The sequence below is a fragment of the Elgaria multicarinata genome, chromosome 16 (assembly GCF_023053635.1).
Source record: "Elgaria multicarinata webbii isolate HBS135686 ecotype San Diego chromosome 16, rElgMul1.1.pri, whole genome shotgun sequence".
NCBI classification, from domain to species: Eukaryota; Metazoa; Chordata; class Lepidosauria; order Squamata; family Anguidae; genus Elgaria; species Elgaria multicarinata.
In genome coordinates, this window is record NC_086186.1 from 11,924,750 (window position 1) to 11,946,515 (window position 21,766).

The window sequence follows — 21,766 nt, forward strand, 5'->3', positions numbered from 1 at the left end:
TGAGTGCAGCTGCTAAAGAAAGATGTAAATCGGCCTTTCCCCAACCAGGTGCCCTCCAGATATTTTGGATTACAACTCCCACCATTCCTAACCATTGGCCATGCTGGCGGTGGAAGATGGGCGGTGACATCCAAAACATCTGGAGGGCACCAGTTTTAGGGTGAACATATGAAAAGGAGGACAGGGCTTCTGTATCTTTAACAGCTTTATTGAAAAAGGAATTTCAGCAGGTGTCACTTGTATGCATGCTGCACCCGGTGAAATTCCCTGCAGTTCATGATGCAGGAGCCCTGCCCTCCTGACCAGAGACAAGAGAGGGCAGGGCTCCTGCAGCTTTAAACTGTTGCGATGAAGAGGGAATTTCACCAGGTGCTGCAGGCATACCAATGACACCTGATGAAATTCCCTTTTCCATACAACTGTTAGAAGATACAGGAGCCCTGTCCTCCTTTCCATAGGGTCACCCTAACCAGGTTGAGAGAAGCTGGTGTAGATGCACTGTGGTGTTGTACAGGTTACTGCATTGCATTATCTTTTACTATGACTACCTACTGCTGTCTATCTACAACCCCTACTATTTCCAACCAGCTTTCCAGTTCTTAGTTTACTTTCCTCCCCCTGCTGAGGCTACTACCACAGCAGCACTGCTCCCAACTGCAGTCCCTGCTCTGTCCAAGGAGCTATCGCTTGTCACTGCTTGATAGGCTGGAGGGCTGGGCTGAAAACAACAGAATGAAATTTAATAGGGATAAATGCCAAGTTCTACATTTAGGGAATAGAAACCAAAGGCACAGTTACAAGATGGGGGATACTTGGCTCAGCAATACTACGAACGAGAAGGATCTTGGAATTGTTGTAGATCGCAAGCTGAATATGAGCCAACATTGTGATATGGCTGTGAGAAAGGCCAATGCTATTTTGGGCTGCATTAATAGAAGTATAGCTTCCAAATCACGTGAGGTCCTGGTTCCTCTCCATTTGACCCTGGTTAGGCCTCATCTAGAGTATTGCGTCCAGTTCTGGGCTCCACAATTCAAGAAGGACGCAGACAAGCTGGAGCGTGTTCAGAAGAGGGCAACCGGGATGATCAGGGGTCTGGAAACAAAGCCCTATGAGGAGAAACTGAAAGAACTGGGCATGTTTAGCCTGGAGAAGGGAAGATTGAGGGGAGACATGATAGCACTCTTCAAATACTTAAAAGGTTGTCACACAGAGGAGGGCCAGGATCTCTTCTCGATCCTCCCAGAGTGCAGGACACAGAATAACGGGCTCAAGTTAACGGAAGCCAGATTCCAGCTGGACATCAGGAAAAACTTCCTGACTGTTAGAGCAGTACGACAATGGAATCAGTTACCTAGGGAGGTTGTGGGCTCTCCCACACTAGAGGCCTTTAAGAGGCAGCTGGACAAGCATCTGTCAGGGATGCTTTAGGGTGGATTCCTGCACTGAGCAGGGGGTTGGACTCGATGGCCTTGTAGGCCCCTTCCAACTCTGCTATTCTATGATTCTATGACCTCCAGCCAGTTCTGGCTTGCATATGAGCAGTCTCTTTAAAAAAAAAAGGCTGGGGTAACCTCATTTATTTATTTGTCACCACTTTGCTAAGCAACCATCCTTTAAACGACCATTCAGTGGATGCCATTGCCATGTACCCGAAGGAGCCTGTTGGCTTCAGCTTCCTGGCTGCTACGCATCTCGTCTCGCCTTGCCCCCTGCGTGGGTGGTGTCTATTGAGGCTTTGTCTCAGAGGCCACACACTGTTCAGGAGAAGAACTGCCTCGCTTTTCCTTCTGAAGAGACGCCAGGCTTGTCTCGCGGAGCGCTCCAGGCTGTGCCGAACGGCCTCTTAGCGATGCCACATCACGTACAGTCATGGGCGGGATTGATTGACTCAGCAGCTCTTTGGGACAACGCGCTCTGTCGGTCTGTCCCGTTCGTACCCCTCCCAGCTCCATTGATGCTGACCTTTGCAGGAAGCGATTGAGCGAGACACAGAAGGCAGGCGTTTTTTTGGTTTCAGAAGGCACATTCCTGAAAAGAATATGGATCCACAAAGCTTCCCATCTGCAGTGATGTGAAAGCCTGTGGGGTGGGGTGGGGAAAATAGAGGAAAGCCACCCTGTTTTCACCCTCAAAGCCTGATACACAAAAATGGAATATGTTATCAAAAGCATTATTTTGCCATGTTGAGAGTAAACTGTGCTTAAAGGGCTGTGCTTTTCTGAGTTTTGCGCTCTAGAAACATGAGTTCCTTCATCATATTTGAAGTGCATGGCTTCAGAAATAGCATGTAACTAGATCTTCTAGCTTTAACTCTGGGATGGGCAAGTTGTGGCCCTCCAGATGTTTTGGCCTACAGCTCACCATTGGCTGTGCTGGCTAGGCCTGGTGGGTGTTATAGCCTTCCAGATGTTTTGGCCTACAAGTTGCCCACCCCAGTTGTAACTACTAGACTACTCCACTAAAGCTTTGATATGATCAGCTGAGACCGACTTCTCGCTAACAGCTTTTGTTAAATTTTCCCATCCGAGTATCTCGAAGCACCGATATCGAAGCTTTGGTCCCAGGCCTGTTTTATTTAGTCAGTTTAATTGCCCAGTTGAAAGGTAGGTTATTGGTACATCAAATCCTTCATTGATCCACAGCTTTGTCACAGTAGCGATGGCTTCTATTTCCAACTTGTTGTGTCTTCCTGTTTGCCAATTGGCCAAAAATACACTGTCCAGGATCCAAAGATCTGTACAGCCGGATCGCTGTCCAAGAGGAACTTGGACTCTGCTCCCCCTGTTAATAATCCTTCCTCATGTTGCCTGGCAAGCAAGTTTTGAGGGAAGCAAAGTGGCACTTGGCCTAAAAAGCCTTCTTGAATCCTGGCCGTGCTTTGGCACATTCTAAACTCTAGAAACGACTTCATCTCTAAACTTGGTGTTAACGTTGTTCAGTTTCAATAATTTTTTTTAAAGGGTATTTCATAAATTGCATTACTGTTGGTAGTTGCGAACGTAATTCTATGTAGCACCTTTCATGTTCTTAGAGGGCCATCCTAGCTTTGTTTATTCTGAAGTTAGGCCTTCTGTATTCAAAGGGGCTTACTCCCAGGGTGGTGCGCATAGTATTGCAGTCTTCAAGCAGTAAAATTTGGGCTCAGAGCCAATATTGCATATATTAAACTTTTTCCGAAAACACATGTGTTGGGTTTTTACCAGGGGAAAAAATGGGTTTCTCTTTGTTTTCAGCACACCTGAAAACATAATGCCTCTACTGACATGTAAGGTATAATTTGGTGCAGAGGGTTCATGTGAACCTGACACTCTGTCATTGTTCTCCTCCTCCTCAGACCACGTTGCCAATGTTCAGGAATAAGCAATTCTCAGTGAAGAGGAGATTCAGCGATTTCCTAGGCCTGTATGAGAAGCTGTCGGAGAAACACGCACAAAACGGATTCATTGTTCCCCCACCTCCTGAGAAGAGCTTAATAGGTGAGGTGGATCAGATATTCCGCTAACAATGTCATGTGACACTCCAACCTTGCAATATCAAGTGACACTCCAGACACTGTGGATGCTACGCTCACTGTTAACCCCTGCCTGTATTGAGGTGCTAACCTATTGCCCGTCCTTTCCAATCTTGACAGCCTCTCTTTCAATTATGTTCTCCACTCCTCCAAGATAGGAAATAAACACATTCCCTAAAGCCCCAGGGAACATTCTAGCCAGAATCTTTTGATCTAGAGGATGTGCAACCACAGACTCTGTCCGGCAAGCAGATGGCTGTATAAGTGAAGTTTCTGTAGAGGGTGGCTCTACTCTGAATGCACTATGTGCGCTTGACCTGCACTGTTGACATAGTGTCTTTCTGGCTTTTGGACTTGCTGTGCCAACACTGTTAGGGTTGGTTGGGTACAGTGCTTGTGCAATGGAGAAAAGTTTCTTTACTTAGGAGGCTGCCTTACGGTGAATCAAGATCAGAATAAAAGGAGAAACGGGTTCCCAGGATGCTAATAATTTATTTTCACGAAGCCCGACACATTTCGGCCTCTGCTTTATTCAAAGGCCTTCCTCAGAGGGTTTATTTATTTATTACATTTATATACAGCCCCATAGCCGAAGCTCTCTGGGCGGTTTACAAATGTTAAAAACAGTGGACATTTAAAAGTTTACAAAATTTAAAATCATCAAAAACATCAGTATAAAAACAATGGTATCCATTTAAAAACAACAGTTCTGGGGTCCGTTAAAAAACAAACAAACTTAGCATTGTTAAATGCCTGGGAGAAGAGAAAAGTCTTGACCTGGTGCCGAAAAGATAACAATGTTGGAGTCAGGTGAGCCTCATTGGGGAGACCTCATTGGGCCAACACTGAAAAGGCCCTCTCCCTTGTTGCCATCCTCCGAGCTTCCCTCGGAGTAGGCACTCGGAGGAGGACCTTAGATGTTGACCACAGTGTACAGGTAGGTTCATGTTGGGAGAGGCATTCCGTCAGGTATTGTGGTCCCAAGCTGTGTAAGGCTTTATAGGTTAAAACCAGCACCTTGAATTGGGCTCGGAAGCATATAGGCAGCCAATGCAAGGGTTGTTAAAAGATAGTGGCTGCAGAATTTCCTCTAGCCAGATAATTGTCTCCTGTGATAATCTGTGGGAACTGATAAAGTACAGGCTGAAACGCTTTGGGCTTCGTGCAAAAAAATTATTTGCATCCTGAGAACCCGTTTCTCCTTTTTTCTGACTTGTCTTGGATGCTGTCCTTTTGTTTTCGGTTTTACGTTGAATCAAACCACTGGTCATTTAGCTTAGAAACCTCTTTCTATGATGGTGGGGAGACCAGTTGTCCTGCTGAAGCCAAAGCAAGAGCCATTGGTAGGTACAGCATGGATACGGTCGACCATATTTCTTCACTCTTGTTCCAGGAATGACCAAAGTAAAAGTTGGAAAAGAAGATTCCTCCTCCACAGAATTCCTAGAAAAACGGCGAGCTGCCTTAGAAAGGTAATCAATAATATTGCACATTGGTATCTGCTTCAGTTTCAGCTCTAGAAAGCTGTGGCTAACAGCAGACTATTAACGGGAAACTATCAACGGAAACATTGGTCCATCTAGTCTGGTGTAACTGGCCAAGATCTCTCTTAATCAGAGACGCATGGTATCAGAATCCAGACGCTTAAAACATATACGCATGTACTACACTGCCCTCTTTGTTTAAGATGAGCCAACATCAAATGCTTTATGGGGAGGGGGGGGACTGGGAATATTTAAAACAGAGAATAATTTGTCCTGTTTGTTCTTAGCTTCTAATCTCCAGGCTTCAACCCACTGAACAAAATATCTCATTCACTTTAAAGCTGACTTGAATTAATTCAGGAAGGATACTTTTTTTTTCTTTTCTTGTTTGAAGTTCTTTAAGGCTTGACATCTTCCCTTTACCTAATAACTCCTCCAGTGTGTAAATTCTGGAATTCTGGTCAAAAACCAAGGCGGGTGAGAATAATTAAAACTGGAAGCAGTATAGGTTTCAAGAAAAGCAGACCCTATATCCATATATTTATCCACTCGCAAGTCACGCCTATATAACTCCCGTTCAAATGTTGGTAACGTTAAGTCCTCCATCCATTGAATTATGGGAGGTGAGCATTTGCTCTTCCAACGTGGTAATATAAGTCTTTCAGCTGTCATGAGGGCTCTGAAAATCCATTTGCCCTGACTATGTGTTAACTTCCAAGAAGCCGGTAGGTAGTTTAGGAGGACGTGCACATCATTCCATATTAAAGATAAGTTTCAGTACAAGGTTTATCCTTGTGTGTGGACAAATACATGGATCTGTGGTCTGCTTTTCTTAAAAACTATGCATAACTCTCTCCATTCTTTTTCTAAAAAATAAAGGTATACCAGATAGGGAAAAAATGATATTCCTATAAATGTAACATTTGTTTTTGTTTCTCACAATGCACTTTTTTTGTTCTGTTTTGTTAATGTTCACAATAAAAAAGGGGGGACTGGAAGCAGCTTAAAATACCCTTCGTTGAATGGAGAAGCGAGAGGGGAAGTGGTACCTTTCCAGTTCTCGTTCCTCTGTGTTCCCATGCTTCCAGTTTCAGTGATACGGACGCTCTCAAAAAAGTCACCTTTGTTTGATATGTCATGGTTAAGCTCAGTCATCTTTGCGTAAACTAGAGATGAGAGCCAACTTACCAAATGCGTTGGAGAGCCAACTTACCAACTAGCAGTTCCATGAAGGCCACAACTGTAATCTTTACACTACTACTAGCGAACTCATTCTCTTGAGTTCGGATCTTTATGGAAGGGGGATTCCCAAAAATGGTTCAATGAGGGCTGAGCGTGCTCAGTGGGCATAGAATGGTGACCATCTTGGGGAGAACAGTAAATCAGAGCGAGGAATGGCACGGCTGGCTAAAGCCACCTTGCTTAAATGAAATTGCAATGCCCTCTGTGTTGGGGGCAGCCTTTGAAGACGGTTCGGAAGTTGCAGCTTGTGCAAAATGCAGTGGCTAGATTGATAACTGGAACAAGGAGGTTTGAACATATAACACCGATTCTGGCCCGCTTGCATTGGCTGCCTTTATGTTTCCAAGCCCAATTCAAGGTGCTGGTTTTAACCTGTAAAGCCCTACATGGCTTGGGACCACAATACCTGACGGAACGCCACTCCCGACATGAACCTTCCTGTACACTGTGGTCAACATCTAAGGTCCTCCTCCGAGTGCCTACTCCGAGGGAAGCTCGGAGGACAGCAACAAGGGAGAGGGCCTTTTCAGTGGTGGCCCCCCAATTATGGAATGATCTCCCCAATGAGGCTCACCTGGCACCAACACTGTTATCTTTTCGGCGCCAGGTCAAGACTTTTCTCTTCTCTCAGGCACTTAACAGCTTTTAACAACGCTAAATTTATTTGTTTTTAACAGACCCCAGAACTGTTGTTTTTAAATGGATACTGTTGTTTTTATGTTTTTGATGGTTTTTAAATTTTGTATACTTTTTAATGTTCACTGTTTTTAACTTTTGTAAACCGCCCAGAGAGCTTCGGCTATGGGGCGGTATATAAATGTAATAAATAAATAAAATAAATTGGACAGAGCCTGCAATGGACACCCATTGGCGAGTGAGGATTTCTTACCCTGCTGTAGGCTGAGAGGGACGAAGGTAGATTGGGATTTATTGGTAGATCTCTGGGTGATTTGCAGTAGATGGGAAGGGTGACTCCCAATTGCCTAGCAACAGAAGCAACCAAAACCTCCACCGCCACAAATTAGGTTGCTGGGAAAGGGTTCTTGGTGAAGGGGAGAGAGAGAACAGGAGTGGAGTTTTCTACACATTGAGCAAGATGTACGGGGTGAGCACTGATCTTTAAGAGTGCAGCATATCTGTGAATGCACGGAGATGTCATTGTAGGTGACTGCTTCTGGCTCCTTGACACATGGCAGTTATATATTGTTTTTGATGGTTTTCATAGAATCATAGAATAGCAGAGTTGGAAGGGGCCTACAAGGCCATCGAGTCCAACCCCCTGCTCAATGCAGGAATCCACCCTAAAGCATCCCTGACAGGTGGCTGTCCAGCTGCCTCTTGAAGGCCTCTAGTGTGGGAGAGCCCACCACCTCCCTAGGTCATTGGTTCCATTGTCATACTGCTCTAACAGTCAGGAAGTTTTTCCTGATGTCCAGCTGGAATCTGGCTTCGTTTAATTTGAGCCCGTCTTTCCGTGTCCTGCACTCTGGGAGGATCGAGAAGAGATCCTGGCCTTCCTCTGTGTGACAACCTTTTAAGTATTTGAAGAGCGCTATCATGTCTCCCCTCAATCTTCTCTTCTCCAGGCTAAACATGCCCAGTTCTTTCAGTCTCTCTTCATAGGGCTTTGTTTCCAGACCCCTGATCATCCTGGTTGCCCTCCTCTGAACACGCTCCAGCTTGTCTGCATCCTTCTTGAATTGTGGAGCCCAGAACTGGACGCAATTTATCGTGTATAAATTGTTTGAAACGTCGTATGCAGCTTAGGGTCTACCGTGTACTTTTAAAACCACTCATCTCCAGATGTTAGAGATGTATGCCTGATGGCAGGCAGTTGGCAAAGTGGCTGATTCCCATTGCCTGTGTGAATCAACCACTAGAACTATTGGGTTTTATTTGAGGCAGGAGGAGGTACATTCTGGGAAATGTGGTTCTTCTTTTTATTGTCCTGAGTGCTGTGGTGATATAAACATGCACTTCTTAAAATCAGGAATGCAAAATAGAGGGCAGCTTGCCTCACACATTCCTCTTCCGCAGGTATCTTCAAAGAACCATAAACCATCCGACCATGTTGCAGGACCCAGACGTCCGGGAGTTCTTGGAAAAAGATGAGGTTGGTTTGCCTCCGTCCCCGAGCGCACAGTCTGGCCCACGAGGGGTTTCTGCATTTGTGGCCCAAACGTCCCTATCATGGTTTATTTGGTAAAAAACTGAGGAATTCATGCATGCATTTGTCAATGTGCTTGATCTTTATGGACTTGTGCTTTCCAAAACAAAACAATCGCTTTTGTGAACTGCGGAGAGGGTGGAGAAGTGCGGCTTCTTCCAAAACAAAGAAGCCAGCCGTGTGATGGAGACTGATGCAGAACGGTTCAAGTGCAGGGGAGATTGGAGGGCTTTGGCCCACGATTCCTCAAGCAGCATTTACCGGACTCCTGCCAGCCTGCCTGTGTTATGCTAGAGGTCAAACGCAGCCTGCTAGATTCTTGTTCCGTTCCAGAGTATTGTTGTTGGTTTAGGTCTCGGTTCCTCAATGGGACGGTGGTTGCTACGCAGCGGGCCGTGTGTTTCATATGTATCCGCAGAACCTTCCATGCTGCTTCAGACTTAAGTGGTGGAGACGGCAGAGGTGTCTCTGGCGGGTTAGAGGGTTGCGGTCTGTGCCTGGTTAGAAGCTGCACAACAGCCGCTAGCACAAGGAACACTAGTAGCATCGGTGTTTGTAAAACGTGAACCAGCCCTTGGTTACAGACGTGTAGTTATCTAGAGGAAATGCAATGAGCACTGCCTGGTTTAGGAATCCTGGGGAGTTAAACAGCCTCATCTTCAAGCCCTGAGCTTTTGTATGTAAACATGAGATCTTCCCCTGTCATGGGAAACCTACGCTGTCCACCCAGGAGCCTGATCAGAGTCCCTGTGCTTCTTGCTGTCCGAAACAGATTGAAGGCAAAACCGTGCTCTCGCGTGGGAGTTCTCCGAGAGACCTCTTGCTGCAAGGCTTGCGATTCTGCGTGGCGAAATGCTTTGCCACATGCAGGGCACGGCTGTGGATATTTTCCCCTGCAGTCTGTGAAGGGTCACCCACTTCTTAACAAGGAGACAGAGTTTGAACTGTCCTTCATTCCCTTCAGTTTCATACTGAGGCATTAGTGGCTTGCTTCTGCTTTTGGTGACTGAATCTCTTACCCACTCTATTGTGAAATGAAACTTTTCCATTCAATGTGTGGTTTTGTGGTGACTCCTGTATCACAACTTCTCACTTGGGGGGTGGGGGGAAGAGTCTGCCTAGTTGTCTTATCTTCTCCTTTTTGAAATGTAAAGACCAGTCCACCAGCAGAGTCCAGAAACCTTCCTAAATAGGGATCCATGGATACGAGTGATGTATTCCTAACAACACGAGAAACCATGCTATATAGGCAGATTTAGAGATTTTACCAGCTTCTCAAAGAACCCTGGGCTCTGTTGCCTTGTTTTCCCATGTAACGTGGTTTGGCTGGCTGGCTTGGATCACTGTAGCCTCCTGTCTACAATCCATTTCCCATGTGATTGGATAAGTTGTGATCTAGGACTATCGGTGGAGGGTCCTGATCCATAGCAGGATGGCTATCAATGGCTACTAGTCCTGATGGGTATGTGCCACCTCCAGTATCAGAGGCAGTACGCCTATGTACACCAGTTGCTGGGGAACATGGGCGGGATGGTGCTGTTGCACTCATGTTCTGCTTGTGGGTTTCCCATGGACAGGTCACTGTGTGAACAGAATGGTGGACTAGATGAACCCCTGGTCTGAACCAACATGGCCCTTCTTCTGATGTTCTGATGTGCCTTGCTTTGCTCCTTGATCAAACCAAGCTGCTGCTAAGTCACCAAATAATTAATTCCTTTCTTGGCTACTAGACCCCAAACATCATGAAATGAGTAGAGAGCAATATTGTGGTCAGACTTCAAAAGAAGCTATTCTGGTGTCTGGAATAACGTGCCCAAGTTGCTGCGGTGCTATAAAACCCTTGTCTACCTACTTGGTGATCTATTCCAGCTAGTCCTCACATAGCGTGACCATATGAAAAGGAGGACGGTTGCATAGAAAAGGGAAATTTCAGCAGGTGTCATTTGTATATATGGAGAACCTGGTGAAATTCCCTCTTCATCACACCAGTTAAAGCTGCAGGAGCTATACTAGAGTGACCAGATTTAAAAGAGGGCAGGGCACCTGCAGCTTTAACTGTTGTGATGAAGAGGGAATTTCACCAGGTTCTCCATATATACAAATGACATCTGCTGAAATTTCCTTTTCTATGCAACTGTTAAAGATACAGGAGCCCTGTCCTCCTCTTCATATGGTCACCCTACATAACGGCATGGAAGGAAATGGGTGAGGCAGTCCCACTCCACACCTGGGGACTGGGGACGGGAAGCTAGTTTCCATGCCTACCAAAATTCGTTGGCATGGTGGCACCTCCTCTTCTAGTTCACAATAAGTTATGCTACACACAAAATAGGGCGAGTCTTCCAGCTTAAGGACGGTGTGAAACTCAGGGTTATTTTCTGCCAGACTTTATCACCTTTATCTAGTGCCTGCTTCATTCATTCATTCCGATTTTGCATGGCCTCTTAATATAAACATTCAAGCATCACAGTTCATTTGCACTGTAGGTGAGTAGGCTCCCAATCTTCTTCTTCCAGCTGCCGCGAGCCCTCGGCACCCAAACGCTGAGTGGAGCCGGCCTCCTGAAGATGTTCAACAGAGCCACCGATGCTGTCAGCAAAATGACCATCAAGATGAATGAGTCTGACATCGTAAGTACCGAACATCTTTGTAACTTCTGTGTATATGAGCTGAGGGAGGTGAAAGGGAGAGCAGGGCCATTGCGCTACTGCGCCAGCCTTGCCGAAAGAATTATTTTTTCTCCTCTTCCCTCCTCGTTCCATTTTCCTCATGTATTGTGACTTTTTAGACTGTAAGCCTGCAACCAGGGACTTTGTTTAATTGAATATATTGAATCCACTGAGTGCTTTTTTGGCCCAGGAGCAGTATGAAAATACTATAAAGGATTATACCTTTTCATCTTGGATAGCGTTTCCAAAAATGAACCTATATCAATCTGACTTCCCTTCAAATGAAAACTTGTGTTGGTTGTGTTTTGCAATCTCTCTCTTCCAGTGGTTTGAAGAAAAGTTTCAGGAGGTGGAGTATGAGGAGCAACGCATGCGGAAGCTACACGCTGTTGTGGAAATGCTAGTAAATCACAGGAAAGGTAACATTTTCACTGAATTTGCTTTCTGCAGCTGAAAACCTGGTGCTTTCACCTCTTGGTCACGCAGAACCTCTGTAGCTTTGCTTGGGGAGTCTCGGGTATATTGTAAAGCAGCCTAGCCCCAACTGGTGCCCTCCAGGTGTTTTGGACTTCCACTCTCATCAACCCCCAGCCAGCATTGCCAATGGTCAGGATTGCTGGGACTTGTAGCCCAAAACATTATTATTATTATTTATTTAGCACCAACAATGTACTTGGTGCTGTACAGAATATACAAAACAGCAATACCCTGCCTAGAGGCTTACAGTCTAAAATCACATTAAAACACATGAAGGGGGAAGGGGTTACACAAAACAGAAATAAAGGAATAATCATAGCAATGAGAACAGTAAATCAGGCTAAAATACCCAAAGCTACATCTGGAGGGCACCAGGTTGGGGGAAAGCCATAGCAAGCAGCAACACAGCTTAAGACTCTTTGGCCGATGAGAAGCGATTACTGTGGCTCTGAAGAGGAGGAAGGGAAGGGATTTCTTGTGGGGAGGGAGGCTCCCGCACTGCTGATAACAAAATGCAGTTATTGGCCGCAAGCCTGGTGGATCGAGTTCTTGGTTCTTACAGTCTGCAGCAGCATCTTCAATCTCCGGTGTATCCTAATATATAAGATGTCAGGTCACGAGCCAGTTGTGCGTTGGTAAACTAAGCCAGTTGGTAATTGTTAACAAGGGCTTGAATTTGGTTCAACGTGAGATGTTAAAAAAAAAAACCCGCGCCCCCCAGAAAGCGTGCCTGAATTGCCTGCACTTTTAACGCTGTTTTTTTGGCTGGCTTAATTTCTCACGAATAGGCCGCTAACCCTTTTGCAGCAAATGGTTAGTGATCGTGCTTAAACCGTGGTTTTGTAGCCACTATGGTTAGGACTGGTTCACAAACGACATGCTAAGCCATAATGTTTAGTTCAAAAGGCTTAACCCACCCACCCCGGCTTAGTGTGTCGTCTGAACAGGGTCATGTTCTGCAGGCGGGTGTCTGCTACTGTGTTTGGGCTCTTTTCAAACTTTCCAAGCATTCATATTTATTTATTTATTTATTTATTTATCATACTTATACCCCGCTCCTCAGCCAAAAAAGGCTCTCAGAGCGGCTTACACTTAGGAAAAAAAGACATATGTTCAAGTGGAACTGTTGGAAAGAGCCTAGGTGGTGGGTTCTACCCTTTCCATCCCTCCCACCCCAGTCCTCTCCCTCATAAGTGTTTCCTGATGGCTTTTGGCTTTATGCGTTGCACCAGCCTTCCCAACCTGATGCCCCCACCAGACATAGAATCATAATGTTGGAAGGGCCCTACAAGGCCATCGAGTCCAACCCCCTGCTCAATGCAGGAATCCACCTTAAAGCATCCTTGACCTTGAAAGATGGCCATCCAGCTACCTCTTGAATGCTTCTAGTATGGGAGAGCCCACAACCTCCCTAGCTCACTGGTTCCATTGTTGTACTGCTCTAACAGTCAGGACTACTACCAGTCGTGTTAGACTACAACTTCCATAATCCCACTGGCAGCTTTATGGAGATTGCAGCCCCAACGTAATCTGGAAGGCAGCGTGACACCTAACCAGTGACGCTCTCTGCGATGCCACCTCCTCACACACAAGGCGTGTCTGCGATGCCACACACCTCCCACACCTCCCTCAGGCGAAGCACCACCACTTAAATACCTGAGGAAGGGGTAAAAAGAAAAGTATAACCTTTCTCTTATAGTGGAGGGAAAAGGTAAGGAGATTTGGAAAAGGCTTTTCTGTGAATATAGCAGGCTGAAGGTTTAATGTAAAGTGTTTATTTATGAACCAATAGAGCAGGAGACACAGCCAAACTGACACGTGGTGTTATGGTAGCAAAATAAAGAAAATGTTTATTGTTGTTTACAGTTCTTCGTTCCTTCAAATTCTATTCAAATCCTGCCTATTCTTAATAATACTGGTAGTAACCAATCTAATAATAACAATCCTTAGTCCCTATGATCTTATTTTCACTCACTCCTCACACAACTCCAGACAAGAAATCACTCAGCTAAACACATCTGCCCTCCAAACCCAATCACCAACCGAACCACCCAAGACCACTCAGCTCCCCCATATATAGACTCCTCCCCCTTTCCATAGCATCACCAGCCACACCCACTCAGCCCAACATTCCGCACTCTCTAGACATACTCCCTCAGACATACCTAAGGGAATAGAAATGTGGGTAACGCCACACTCTCCCTTCTCCCCACCAGAGCTATCGCTGAATACAGCTCAGTTTGCGAAGAGTCTGGCCATGCTGGGGAGTTCCGAGGACAACACCGCCCTGTCTCGGGCGCTCTCCCAGCTGGCCGAGGTGGAGGAGAAGATAGAGCAGCTGCACCAGGAACAGGCCAACGACGACTTCTTCCTCCTGGCTGAGCTCCTGAGCGACTACCTTCGCCTTCTTTCCGTCGTAAGGGTAAGAGGTCCTTGCGCCTTGCCAGAGGCAGGCAGGCTTCTGCGGCAAGAGGTCTGAGCAAGCAAAGAACCCCTGGTGCTGGTGGAGTGAGAGAAGCAGGGAGCCTTGTGGTCCTGTCACGCAGTCCTAGGCGGGAGAGAGATGGCAGTACGCCACACCTTGCTATGCTGTGTCCAAAAGGCTTGCAGGCGCCACCGTTCCAAAACGTATTCAGTGGCTTGTGATCTCAGTACCTTCACCCAGGTGGAGACTGGTGTCAGTGGGGCAGTGGATCCGCTCCGGGTTTCAATCAGAATCCGATCCGGGTTTCAATCAGAACCATTTGGAACTCTAGAGGAGCTCTAGAGTTCTAAATGGTTCTGACTGAAACCCGGAGTGGATTTACTTGCCCACGGACATCAGACACCAGCCTGCACTGCCCTCAAACCAGCTCACAAGGCACTCTGTACAAGCTAGGCCCGGTAGGGCAGTTGCTCTTGATTAGGCAGTGCACTCAGCCAACCTTTAGACCATGGATGGGGAATGCATGGATCTCTCTAGATGTTGCTGGACTGCAGCTCCCATCTTTCACCATTGGCTATGCTGGCGAGAGTTGCAGTCCAACAACGTCTAGAGAGCCAACGTCTTCCTCCCCTGCCTTCGACAAAGGTGCTTGATGCTATCTACCCAGTCCCATAAACATAGGAAGCTGCCTTAGACTGAGTCAGACCATCAGTGCATCTAGCTCAGTATTGTCGACACTGACTGGCAGCAGCAGTCCAGGGTTTCAGGTGGGATTCTTTTCCTCGCCCTACCTGGAGAAGCCAGGGGTCAAACCTGGGACATTCTGCATGAAAATAGGTGCTCTGCCACTGAGCCGTGGCCCTCCCCTTTCTGTCCGATTCCAGAGCAGCTCTGAACCCGTTGATAGTCAAAAGGCAGCTCTACCCTGTTCTGGCTTGTGTACCCCCAGAAGGTTGCCCTCTCGGGCATCTCTATAGCCGTAGCCTCTGGGTCTCTTACACCACCTAGCCTGTCCCTGCTCCTGTGGTGTCCTCCAGCCCTCTGCCTCGGACCTTGTCAGCGCTTTGATCTAATCCCTCATTTCCTCTGCGTGGGATTCCCTGGTAGAGGAGAAACCGCTTCTGACACCGCGCCCCTCTCTACCAACAGGGTGCCTTTGACCAGCGAATGAAGACCTGGCAGCGTTGGCAGGATGCCCAGGTCATGCTGCAAAAGAAACGAGAAACGGAGGCTAGGCTGCTGTGGGCTAACAAGCCTGAAAAGCTCCAGCAAGCCAAAGAGGAGATCTCAGAGGTGAGAGGGATCCTCAAGCCCGACCTGTCTTCCTCTGCACCCCACACCATCCCCATCAGTGTACGTGGGCTGGCTGACCCTAGCAGTGCTCTTTCTTGTGTACCATGCTTAAGCTCATTCCATGGCCATTTGATGCAAGCCGCCACTACGAATGCATGATCTTCTCCTGCTTGGGCACTGTAGCTTTAAGTAATCCTGATGGTTATGTGCTACCCCCAGTATCCGAGGCAATAATATATTATTATTATTATTATTATTATTATTATTATTATTATTATTATTATTATTATTATTATTATTTCTAACCCGCCTCTCCATCCTGATCGAGGCGGAGAACAACAACAAGTATAAAATAAATCAAATATTAATCAAAACACAATATACATTATTAAAACTTCCTAAAATCATCCTAAAATTCCACTGGATAGGCCTGCCGGAAGAGTTCAGTCTTTATAGCTTTCTTAAATGCTAAAAGACTGTTAAGTTGATGAGTCTCCTACGGCAGGCCATTCCACAGTCTGGGAGCAGCAGAGGAAAAGCTCCTCTGGGTAATACCTGTCAGCCTAGTTTTCGCTGGCTGAAGGAAGTTCTTCCCAGAGGGCCTGAGTGTGCGGGGCGGATTGTATGGGAGAAGGCGATCCCGCAGGTGATAACCAACACTTTATACTTCTCCCGGAACCTAATCAGCAGCCAGTGAAGAGTGTGTAATGTGATATAATGTAGACACCCCTAGGTGTACCGGTGACCAGCCTGGCTGTCATATTTTGAACTAAGCCTGTGTGCACCAGTTGCTGGGGAAGATGGTTGGGAGAGTGCTGTTATACCATGTTCTGCTTTGTTGGTCCCTGGCCGGCGGCCGGTTGACCGCTGTGCAAACTCAGTCCGGGACTAGATGGACCCTCAGTCTGATCCAGCAGGGCTCTTCTTTCGTTCTTATGTTCTTAAGTCTAATAGGCGGAAGCCACGTACATCTGTAGCCCTGGGGAAATGGTATGAACTGCCAATTCCACAAGTGCATTCTTCACTGTAGCAACCTAAAGAAAGATCTTTAGGCTGTAGAAAATTCTTTAAACATCTGCCGATAGGAGGGATCTGGGAGGTTGTAGCATATATAGCGTATCTCTGCGTTTCGAATGCGTGGTGGGGTTTCCCTCCCGCTCTTGGCTAGAGGTATTCCTAGTTACCAGAACTTCAAAGGATCTGAAGGGGTGGGGGACACCCAGGAACTACCTTGACGCAAGGTAATTTTGACAACCTAATTTGTATGTTTGAGTTCATAGCCTTCCCATAAGCCTTTTTTGTACACAAAATACACTTTTATTGAAAATATATACACACACACACTTATATACACATTATTATTTTTTTATTATTTATTTATCATACTTATACCCCGCTCCTCAGCCAAAAAAGGCTCTCAGAGCGGATTACACTTAGGAAAAAAAGACTTGGAAGACTTTTTGATTAGAGGCCAGCATTGTACTTTGAAAATAAACATTGTATAAAAGATATGAAAAATACGGTGCATCTCTCATTATTGATTTGCAAACAGATCTCCAAAAAATTAAAAGCCAGGTTACAAAGGTAATCTTATTTATTTATTTATTGCATTTTTATACCGCCCCAACAGCTGAAGCTCTCTGGGCAGTTCACAAAAATTAAAACTGACGTATAAAACAAACAGTATAAAAGCATGATATAAAATGCAATATAAAAGCACAACCAGAAGAAAATCCGCAACAGTGCAGAAATACAAATTTAAAACAGCAAAGTTAATCTTCCCTAACTCTTTGCAGGACAGGCTCACAGCCAAACAACCACACACCCGTCTCGTTGTAACGAAACAAAACATATGCATTCACTTTAGCAAGCAGGTTTACGATGCAGTACTCTTCCGGGCCAACTCAAAATCTTTATCTTTCCGGGAGAGAGGAATGCGCATGTGCGTTTGTCCTTGATAAAGAGGGGAGGAGGCAGCAGCCTACCTCTGTACAAAGCTTATGGACTTCCAAAATTCAGGGTTGACACTAGGCGCTGAAGTCCGCTACTTTCGTTGGCTCCTACGAAGGACTGATGAACCAAATCATCATCTGTGAGCAAAGAGGGACCCTCCAGTTCTGCGAGAACTGCCCAATTTTAGCAAAAGCCTGTCCTGGCTTCATAGCTGCTGACAAGTCTGTCTATCCTATTTGGAAGATCACTTTGTGTCCGGTGCAGATCCCATGCCCTACTTGTGAGAAAGTGATGGTGCGCTTTTAACAGGTTGCTTCTTTCTGCAGTGGGAATCTCGTGTGACGCAATACGAACGGGACTTTGAGCGGATATCTGCAGTTCTCCGCAAAGAGGTGTTACGCTTCGAGGTAGAGTAGAACTTGTGCATTAAGTGTTGTAGAACCTTTTGAGGTTGACAGTGGGGTTGAAAGGGTTATTTACACCGTCAGCTAGAGGCTCCTTTTCCAGCAGCTTTGAACAGCTGAAATATTGCTGGGAAGGGGAAGGTGGGGGGTGTATGGGTGGGGGTGTTATTAATTGGGTTTTACTGAAATGCCGTTCTCATCTGCCCCTAATTGATGAACTGGGTCCTGAAGTTGAGAAACAGCAGTTGGTTGCATTTTGTGTTTGCAAATATAGAAGCGGAGTTGCACCCCCCAAGGAAAAAGATTCGGTGAGGAATCTTTTTTAACATGAAGATCCAGCATCCATTGCAAACCCACTCCTTAAAACTCTGCATCTTCCTATGCTAGTTGTGAGGCTGGGCCATAGATGTCTAACTGGCTTTTGAATCTAGCATGAAATGGGTCCCATCAGCTGGGCTTTCTGAGCAAACTGTACAGCAAGGGCTGGGGAGAAGCTAGATCCAGATCTCCTGGCAGATCCTTACGTCTTGCAGTACGTTGGAGACAGTTTTACTGCAAGATCTAGAGGCTGCAGAACTAGAGAAACATAAATGAGCCGGGCATATGGGAGGAAACAGGAGTGGATTTGGGGGTGGAAGGATAGAAGTCCGGTCTGGTTCTGAAAACCAATTCCTGGGGTGAGCTTGCTCATGTTTTTTGGGGTTTTTTATGAGAGTACATTTGTTCAAGCCTGCCTGACCTGCGTCACAGAACTCAAGGCGCTGTATGTGGGATTCCCTGCTGGCCTTCCTCCTGTCCACACATTGGCCAAACCCTTCAGCAAGGTGGTGGCATCATGGCCTGTGTGTCCACCCCTTTAGCCACTATTTTGCACCTGCCTCTAGCTGGTGAACCTCCACGTTCTCATAAAACACAAACGAGGTCTGCAAGCCTGATGTCTGGCCACCCCGGCTGTACAAAAGGCTCTGTCACTGTTCCATTGTCCTAAAATAAGTCCTCTGGCATGTTGGGAGCTAGTGCTGGCTCTTTGGGGTGAGCTTCAACAGGCAGTAGCTTGTTCACACCCATGGAACTAACGGTGTTACAAGTATCAAGCCAAATTTCAGCTTCTGATGTTTCCTAGCGGTTTGCTGTAGCTTCCTGTTGGAAATGCACCATTTAAGTCTCTCATCCTCTATTGCAGAAAGAGAAAACGAAAGATTTCAAGACCCATATGACCAAATACCTGGAGACGCTATTACACTCACAACAGCAGGTGAGTGAGCAAAATCAGCTGCGTACATCTTCAACAGGAGCCCTTTTTTTTAATCCTAAGAGGCTTTGCAGAAACACATGTCCCCATGAGATGCCCATTTCTCTCTCGTGTCTGCCCAGCGCATAACAAAAGTAGGATTCCATATCTGGACGCATTCGGTTCCCCAGAATCACTGGACATTCCAGTACGGCAGCTCTGCTCCGCACAGTAGAGGCAGGTTCCAGTCAAGGCAGCGCACAGCAATATGTTCCTGCCTATGTGGAGAGTCGTCCTTGCAGCTTTCAAAGTCATGCTGTCAGAGCAGATGGCTTTTTTAAAGGCGCAAAGCGCTGCCCTCGGTGGGACCAGATGCAGCTCTTGATGGTGGTGAAGGGGGAGTTGCCAGAGACTGATGAATAAGCAGCTGGCGTTTCACTTGCTGACACTGCTCTTTCTTGTTGTCCACGCAGCTTGTGAAGTACTGGGAAGCATTCCTACCAGAGGCGAAGGCCATCTCCTAACCAGGCCAATCAGACTCGTGCCCCTGGACTGACTCTGCCTTTACTACTATGTTATACCTCTTGGCCTTTCAGATGGATCCTGCAGACCTGACAAGACTCCTCCCCAAAGGAGCAGCGTCCCTAACTAGTAACTCTTCTAACTGTATATTTTTTTTCATTTAGGTTCATATACACATATATATTTTCCTATTGAAGAGAGACTAGTTTCCTGCTTATGTCCAGGACCCGCAAATAGGTAGCGGGGATGTGGGCAGGGGTTAATGCGTATCCTTCGGACTTCGGTATCAGACCTAGGAATGCTTCCTGCGACTCCTGCAGTGCAATGGCGACTATGTAATAAAAACTTTTGAAAATCAGGGTGGGTAATTTGGTGTCTTATTTCTGCTCCTCCTGGCTAGGAGGTGTAATGGAACAAGTGCTGCTATTGACTACATAACTGGGCTCTGGGGAAAACGTACAGCTGCCAGCGGCTGTGTGTTACGATCGTGCACACAAACGCCGGTGATGCTGCAGCAACTGACAGCTTCCTTCACATGCCTTGCTCATGGGAGGGAGAAACGTGACGTTTTCTCCATAACCAAGGATTTATCTCCTATGCGTCTTTCTCTTCCTTCCTCAGTACCCACCAGCCACGTACCCCAAGTTGCAAACCTGCTATATGAATTTTAGTGGGCAGCTATTTCTGCTAATCAGCTGGTTGCATAAGTAGCTGGCGCTTGGTTCATCCCTGTTCCTTGATTTGGGCTATGAGGTTATTTACCTGGTTGTTGGAGGAGAAACAAGTCCGAGGTCTGGGAGCAACCAAAGCAGTGTGCAACAGGATGCTAACGCATTTGTAACAACCCACAATTAAAAAACAACAAGGTACCATTATAGGTAAAGAAAATAACAGGGCTACTGGTGTTGTCATATTTGAATAGAGGTTGCTTTTACCTAATCCACTGTGGTTTACCGTACAGATTATTATATCTTTAGGCCTCCCAATAACAAAGTTCTCTGGGTGGATGACATAAGAAAAGAATAAAAACTGTATAAGGATCAACATGGGAAATACAGTATAAAAGAGAGAGAGATTCCTTTATTTGCATCAGCCGCAGGCCTTAGTGTTTGAAATGAAATGTACAAAAAAGAAAAGCAAGATTATACCCAAGTTGCATTCTAAAAAGTTACATTAAATACAAATTCCAAAATTAATAAAAGTCCTTTACACATAAAATAAAAATAAGTAAATAAAACGAACTTCTGTTCAGTCGAAGGAACTGTGAGAAATTAAGCCACTGATAAAATGGTAGGTGTTATTTTGTTAGCATCTGCTAACATTTTTGCAGTTTTTGCTGTCACCTGCTTATTTTGGTCTGCAAGAAGGAAAGACACAGAAGCAATAACTCACCACCCTGGAATAGATAACAGTAGCGGAGTGATCACCTCTTTTCTCAAGTCTCTGTAAAAAGTACAAAATAATACATGAGCTACTGTTTCAATACTGCCATCGCCACACGGGCATATGCGGTTTTCCAATGGGATTTTTTAAATCAGCCTTTGAGTACAACTGATGGCAGTATACTCAGTCGTGCATAAGTGAAAGCTTGTCTGTATTTTAAACCTTAAGTTTTGCGAATAAAATGCCAATGTGTGAAAAAGACCAGATGTAGACATACCATAGACAAAATTTTCTCATTGTGCCCCTGTGGCGTCACACCCCACAAGTCAGTTCCCAAATGTATGTCTGCAATTTGTAAGTCTGTGTTTTTTAGAATGTTGGCCTGAGTGGGCGGAGTTAGAATGTCTTGGGAGGGGGAGGAGGGATATATAAGGGAATATATATCCTCTCTCTCTCTCTCTCTCTCTGTGAAACTTTGTAAATTTTGCATATTGTACTATATCTAGAAAAAGGAGACTGGACAGAACTCTGCATATACTCAGAGGTATATTATGGCAAGTGCAAAGGCTGAAAGAAACCATGATATCTAGCCAGGGCTGGATTAAGGCCGCTGATGCCCTAAGCACAGCCCCAATAATGGTGTCGCCTTGGCCCTTCTATTGCTTAGCTGGCAAGACATTAAGACTCAGTAAGTGCTGAAGGTGAAATAAGGCATTAAAAACTCAGTTTTCTTCAAGGCCATCCTCCCCCACCCACCCCGCCAGCACGCACAACTATTAATATTTAATACTAAATAGCTGCAAGCAATATAAGCTAGGGCAACCGAAAAAAATCAACACTTTCATGCATTTTAATAAAACTTATTAAAAGAATACACAAAAGAATATGGATCATATCTATATAATGCTTATAAAAAACACTGAAATTAATGCAGAAAACATTGGTAAGACAGACATACTGTCTACTGATATATGTTGAGATAAAGATTGTCAAAGTTATCTC

At 45.7% G+C, this 21,766-nt stretch overlaps 1 protein-coding gene across 1 annotated transcript in view; it reads left to right on the forward strand.

Moving 5' to 3' along the window:
• Positions 1 to 19,739, forward strand: part of SNX1 (sorting nexin 1) — a 32,833-nt gene extending 13,094 nt beyond the window's left edge. Inside the window, exons 6-15 of the mRNA XM_063142771.1 lie at positions 3,338 to 3,479; positions 4,908 to 4,986; positions 8,278 to 8,353; positions 10,924 to 11,037; positions 11,402 to 11,495; positions 13,770 to 13,975; positions 15,128 to 15,271; positions 17,551 to 17,631; positions 18,812 to 18,883; positions 19,333 to 19,739. Of these exons, the coding sequence (XP_062998841.1) occupies positions 3,338 to 3,479; positions 4,908 to 4,986; positions 8,278 to 8,353; positions 10,924 to 11,037; positions 11,402 to 11,495; positions 13,770 to 13,975; positions 15,128 to 15,271; positions 17,551 to 17,631; positions 18,812 to 18,883; positions 19,333 to 19,383 (1,059 nt within the window). The 3' untranslated portion in view covers positions 19,384 to 19,739. The remainder of the gene's footprint in view (positions 1 to 3,337; positions 3,480 to 4,907; positions 4,987 to 8,277; positions 8,354 to 10,923; positions 11,038 to 11,401; positions 11,496 to 13,769; positions 13,976 to 15,127; positions 15,272 to 17,550; positions 17,632 to 18,811; positions 18,884 to 19,332) is intronic.
• The last annotated feature ends 2,027 nt before the right edge of the window (positions 19,740 to 21,766 follow it).